Source organism: Mesocricetus auratus, unplaced genomic scaffold, assembly GCF_017639785.1.
Source record: "Mesocricetus auratus isolate SY011 unplaced genomic scaffold, BCM_Maur_2.0 Super-Scaffold_100018, whole genome shotgun sequence".
In the NCBI taxonomy this organism is placed as follows: domain Eukaryota; kingdom Metazoa; phylum Chordata; class Mammalia; order Rodentia; family Cricetidae; genus Mesocricetus; species Mesocricetus auratus.
Genome location: NW_024429199.1, coordinates 50783575 through 50790062, shown reverse-complemented (window position 1 = coordinate 50790062; position 6488 = coordinate 50783575). Strand labels below are relative to the sequence as shown.

Here is a 6488-nt window from a genome sequence, read left to right as displayed (position 1 = left end):
AGCAAGTCTAAACAGAAAGAAAACAAATGTTGGCATCACCTGGCCTGAACTCAACTTATACAGCACAGTTACTGTGACAAAGAGAACTACAGGCACAAAAACAGACATGAAGACCAATGAAAGAAAATAGAGGATTTGGAAATAAACCCAGATAAGTGTGGCCACCACATAACCTTTGATACAGTGTTCAAAAACATACAATGAAAAAAAAAACCTAGTCAACAAATGGTGCAGGTAGACTGGATCTCTACCTGAGAAAGAGTGAATATAGTCATACATCTCACCCTGCACAAAAATCAGCTCAAAAGGATCAATGACCTTAATGTAAGAATAGAAACTGTGAAACTACAAGGGGGAAAACACTTCGAGATACATGCATAGACAAGAACTTTCTGAACTCAAGTCTAATAGCATAGGAAATCGCCCTAAGAATTAAGAATGACATTAGATGACATTATAAAAGCTCCCACAGAAGCTTGACATGTTGTGTGACTTGTATGAAACCCTGACTATCACCCAGGCAGTAATCTTTATCAATACCAGAAGGAAGGTGGATTGGCTCACTGAGAAGATGCATGCCCGGGTTTTCACTGTTTCCGCCATGCATGGAGATATAAACCAAAAGGAACGAGATGTGATCATGAGGGAGTTCCGGTCTGGTTCTAGCAGAGTATTAATTACCACTGTCCTGTTGGCCAGAGGCATTGATGTGCAGCAGGTCTCCTTAGTCATCAATTATGACCTTCCCACCAACAGGGAAAACTACATCCACAGAATCGGTCGCGGTGGTCGCTTTGGCCGTAAAGGTGTGGCTATTAATATGGCGACAGAAGATGACAAGAGGACTCTTCGAGACATTGAGACATTCTATAACACCTCCATTGAAGAAATGCCCCTCAATATAGCTGACCTCATTTGAGGGGCTGTCCTGCTACCTGGCCCTAGCCAGGGTTTAGTCCTGGGGGGTTGAGGAACAGCTGGAAGGGGGAGGGAAGGGAGCCAAGGGATGGACATCTTGGTTTTGTGTTTTTTCTTTCTCTCTCTTTGAATAAATGTCACTTTTTGAGGCAAAAAGAAGGAACTGTGAACATTATAGATACCTTTTTCTTTGGGATAGGTTGTGCCATCTCCTTCCCCCATGCCCAAAACACTAATCCATCTCCCTAACCTAGACACCTGATTCTAAAGACTTTCCTACTACCCCAGCCAAGCCTCCAAAAGTGAACTGAGGGGCTAAAACATGTCTGGCCTCATCTGCTGGACAAAATCTACAGGGATAGTCCCTGCATGAAGTTGTCCAGGGAATGGTCCCCAGGTGAGGGGAGCAGGGAAGAGAAAATGGTAGCCATTTTTACATTGTTTTGTATAGTATTTATTGATTCAGGAAACAAACACAAAATTCTGAATAAAAGTACTTGGAAACTGCCAAAAAAAAAAAAAGCTTCCTCAGAGCACAAGAAACTGTTACTAGTAGAGCGAAAATACAACCTAAAAATGGGAGAAAAATCTTTGCCAAACGTATTTCAAGCTTGAATTAATATTTAGAGTATAAAAAGAACTTTAAAAATTAAGCATCAAAAATCATAAAAAATATTTTATAATTGGCAAATGGAATAATGAAATGAACAGACAGTTCTCAAGAGAAGAAGCAAAAATGACCAAGTAAATTTTAAAAGCATTCATCTGTAGCCATTAGAGGAATTAAAATGACTTTTACCCGGCGAGGGAGTTCAGCCCATGAGAGCATTAGCCAGACAAAACCCACAACCTGAGTTTGTTCCCCAGAACTAAAGGTAGAAGAGAACCAACTCTACAAAGTTACCCTCTGCCTACAGGGTGTGCACCCACACACAGATATGCAGCACAAACAATAAATTATAATAATAATAATACAAAGAACGATTTTAAACTATTTTGAGAGTCCATTTTAGCCCAGTCAGTTTGCCTATCATCAGAAATAGAATCAGTTTAGATATCAATCCACTGGTGAATAAATAAGAAAAACGCGGCAGATGTGCACAGTGAAATTTCATTCGGCAGTAAAGAAAAATGAAAGTAGATGGATCTGGAAAGTATGTGAGGTAACTCAAACTTGGAAAAAATAAAAAAATTTGCATATTCTCTCTAACACATGGATCCTAGTTTATCATGTGTGCATATGTGGTGTGTGTGTGTGTGTGTGTGTGTGTAAGAGTGAGATTCGATATCAAACCGGAAAGGAGACCATGAGAGGGGGAAAAAAAGAGATGCTGAGGAGCAGGGAGGACAAGACACAAGTCTTATCGAAGTGGAAAGGAAGCTATTGGGGGTGGGTAGAAGGCTGTAGTACAAGGCTGTAGGCGTTATCTCAGGGATGGGGCGCAAAGGGAGACAGGAAATTAGTGAAACAGCTCTTGTTTGAGAAGGACATAATGAAACTCAAAACTGTGCGTGCTCATTAAATGTATTTAATCACAAGTGAAACTCTCCAGGTAGCAGCAATGCATGCCTATGTTTGTGAATCGATGGTACAAAGGGAATGGAAGAGACAAATACAGACCATGCTGGTGCTCATTCACTTGAGTACAGGAGCTGTTGTGGGAAAAATCACCTGTTTAATGCACTACTTTTCAATTTAGTTTCCAGTGGGGACTGCAATTATTGACCACAGAGTGTTTATGCAACCAGTAGCACTCCTTCCGATTAAATGAAAGTAATGATTATTTTGTTTCTGCTGTTTCTTCCTACAGGCTCGCACAGTGGTATCCAATATTCCAAACGGGTATCTCCATTAAGGTGAATTCGTGAAGACAAATATTTACATAACTGCTTGTTGAATATGCCAGTTCAATCCATTTTTTGACTTCCGTGTCTCTGCTTTGAGATGCACAATGCTGTACTAGGAACATCTAATACAGGGATCTGGTACTGGAGTTTACGATGTAATATTTTTAAATGGTTTAATTTTCTTCATGGTAATGTCCTATATTTACCAGAAAACTCATTCAGTAAAATCATAGACTTCCAATCCATGAATATAGTTGAGACTATTACAAAATCCCAGGTATATATAATGTATGCCCCAAAGGTTGCCAGCTAATAATCTGTTAGTTTTTCTCAGGGGAGGACAGCAGTCCAGAGAGGTGATAATTATCTATCAGTACATATTCAAACTGTCAGGCAAGGCCTGAAGTAAAAAAACACACTTTCTCCTCGTCACAGTCATCCAGTCCTGTGTTCATTCTATAAACAGAACCCTTTTGCTTAGAGATTTCGAAGCAGTGCAAAGTAAAATACTATTAGTTACTGGAATAAAATTTTACCATAAATGTAAAGGCTCCTTTATAAAAATCATAAATTGGTTTCTTACAGCTTTGAGGTTTCTTATAGACAAAATGTGGATCAACTGAAGTTAACTACTGAAAGAAAATGGCTAACATCCACGTTGCTAAAAAACCTGCTTTAAATTCCTCCAGAAATACTTTCATTAATTGAACACATTCCTTTGTAATTGAATGGACTTATTAATGTTAACTTATTATGGTATTTCCTAGGCTTGCCCTGATTTGGTGTAAGGGTTCCAACATCCCATCTAGCTGGTGGGAAAGCAAGGGAGATGGTGGAGCCCAGTCTCCACTTCCAGAGGTTAGGAAGCACAGATCTCTCCTGGGGAGCAACTGGCCCAGCCTTGTGTGGTGCTATGCTCGCTTATGTTTCGGAGGATTCTCAAGTTATTATTTGGATTCCACGGTCAGTCTCTAAGCTCTGTTTTTTTGTTTTTTTGTTTTTTTGTTTTTTTGTTTTTTTTACTTACGGGTGCTTCCTTTTGTCCCCTGGTGCTCTACTTTTGGCTGATGCTAAATCTCCTTGACAAATATGTCCACCTACATAGCTTTATATTGAACATAAACTATTGTAGTTTGTGTGACTCCTTTTTTAAGGCTTATTTGTCCCTGGCTGTGATTGTGTTTCTATGAGAGGACCACAAGACAGCAAGAGATCCTATGTTTATGTGAACATCCTCAATTTCAGAACCAGGGTGTTGGAAGTGGAGATGTGGCTCAGAGATAGAGCACATGTTCAGTATGAGTGATACCTTGGACCTGACCCTGAGCACACACACATATGCATGCAAATACACACATACACATACACACAGATGAACACACACACACACACACACACACACACACACACACACACACACCTAGGGTATTGTCTTCTTTCCCTTTAAAACTCTTCACAGATAGATATCCCACAGCGTCCCTATGTAGGCTCTATGTTTCATGCTATTTCTAAATACACAATTCAACTCTGTTTCCCTAGTAACCTTTCCTTGCTCATTATATTTCTGTCTATTATAGACAGAGACTTTATGAAAATGAAATTCCTGTACTATATTGAATACTAAAATCCATATATCTATCTATCTATATATATATATATTTGTTTTCCAGAATAGTCAGTCCATAAGTTTCTTTTTGTTTGCTATTTTAGTTATTAGTGGCTTCCTTTGACCCATTATGTCATTCTTGCCTCAATTTAATTTTCCTGGCACTCAAATTTGAGACTGAACTCCAATTCCATCAATTTCATCTGTGTGATCCCTTGAAAGTACATTTGAACTCTGTATTTTCTGGTTTCCTACTAACACAAATGAAACTAACAATAGTATTAATCTTAAGAAGAATTATTGTTACAGTTAGATATAAATTATATAACCTGGTACCTTTTAAAAAATAGAATTTGTCAAGTGCTAGTCATTTTCATGTTTGAACAATTAGAGGGGGTTAGAATAGTGAAGAGTAGGTCTCTAAAGAAGAAAAGAGCCAGCTCCAATTTAACTTCTATTATCAATGAAACTATTCTCTAGCCTAAGAGGGAGACTAATTAGCTGTCTCACCACCAAAAAAAGTGAGAAAGGAGGCATCTAGCTGTTGTATTCAAGTGCATCAGCTCTACACAAAATGAGTCACATCCCCTCTACAGTCACAACAGTACAGATTTTCCTATCCTACCTACACATTTCTCAAGCAACAGGCATTGCTGTATAGATCTTAGGTTTTTGTTTATTTGTTTGCTTGTTTTTTAGCATGCTTCTGATTTAGACTTAATATTTTTAAATAAGAGTTTCAGAACATGTTTTGTTATTAAATGCCTTTAGTTTATGCTTATGTTGAACTACAAGATAGTTTGATAGATAAAGCATCCTTACTTGGTAAGTAGTTTCTCCAAGGCCTTGAGATATATCAATCCATGCCTTGCTGGATTTCAGGATTGCTGTTGAGAGATCCAGTGTTACCTTGATATGTCTGTCTTTGTATGTGATTTGGTTTTTTTTTGCCTTAGTTTTTCTTTTTTTCTGGTTTCTAGAGTCAGTGAGTTTCCCGAAACCCACTGTATAGATCAGGCTAGCCTTGAACTCAGAGAGTCTCCTGTCTCTGCCTCCCAAGTGCTGAATTAAAGGTGAGTGCCACCTTGCCTGGCTTTCCTTACTGTTTTTAATATCATCCATTGCTTTGTAATTTTGGCATCTTGATTATTATGTGCCATGGAGAGGTGCTTCTCTGGTTATGTCTAGATAGGGTTCTAAATGGCCTTTATTTTTGAATGCCTTTTTGTTTCCCTCTTGATGCATGAAATTTCTTATGATTACCTATCATCTGTAGCCCCACAGCAATGAGCAACAGAAAAGTGGCTACAGAATTTCAGCACTCACTGCCCTTATGCTCAAGCCTACCACATGCCTGAGTTACTCTCAACTGTGATAAATTCTGTACAGTGTCTTAAGTTAATTACTGATTGCATAAGGTCATTCTCTAATTTCACAGAGCCCCAAGGTCCTCCTTGGTTTATTCCTGGGCAATCATCTCACCACAGAACTCTGACTTCATCCTGCTGACATTTTTATTTCCTGCCTAACTACTATGCTTTGAATGTGAAATCTCCCCCTTAGGCTCATTATTTGAAAACTTGGTCTCTACAGGGTGGTGCTGTTTGAAAAGGTTGTGGAAACTAGGGGGGTTGGGGGTAGGGGTGGAGTCTTGTTGAAGGAAATGGGTGACTGATGGCCTACACTGAACCTTTAAGACAATATAAATGGCCATGTAGATGATTCTCACATATTTATGTTTAGGAAAGGACAAATTCCTAACTTCTGGTAGATTTGCATACCAACTTACTTTTGAATTAAGAAGTCAAGATGATATCTTTTTTTTTTTTACAAATATCTCAAACTGTGAAGTGCTTTAGAACTCTGAAACTCATGGTTCATCTAGATTCAATTCGCCTCCTGTGCAGACTGAAAACTTAAATTATAAATAACTTCACTCAAGACCCACTGAATTAGATTCTGTAAGGTGTTAGGTCTGGAGGCAACCCTTGTTTGGAATTCCCAATGTTATTCTAATTCATACCAAAGCTTGAAACCCACTTTACTGGAGGTCCCTCCCTATGCTATGATTTTATGATTCTGGCTTGTGACTAACCAGCCTAAATTTTAGTTTGGT

The 6488-nt window shown here is 38.6% G+C and overlaps 1 protein-coding gene across 1 annotated transcript; it reads left to right on the top strand.

Annotated features, from left to right (window-relative positions):
* The first annotated feature begins 477 nt into the window (after nucleotides 1-477).
* LOC101825865 (eukaryotic initiation factor 4A-I-like) lies at nucleotides 478-934 on the top strand. The gene has a single exon (XM_021234686.2). It carries the CDS (start codon nucleotides 482-484, stop codon nucleotides 917-919), a length of 438 nt encoding a protein of 145 aa, XP_021090345.1. The 5' UTR covers nucleotides 478-481; the 3' UTR covers nucleotides 920-934.
* The last annotated feature ends 5554 nt before the right edge of the window (nucleotides 935-6488 follow it).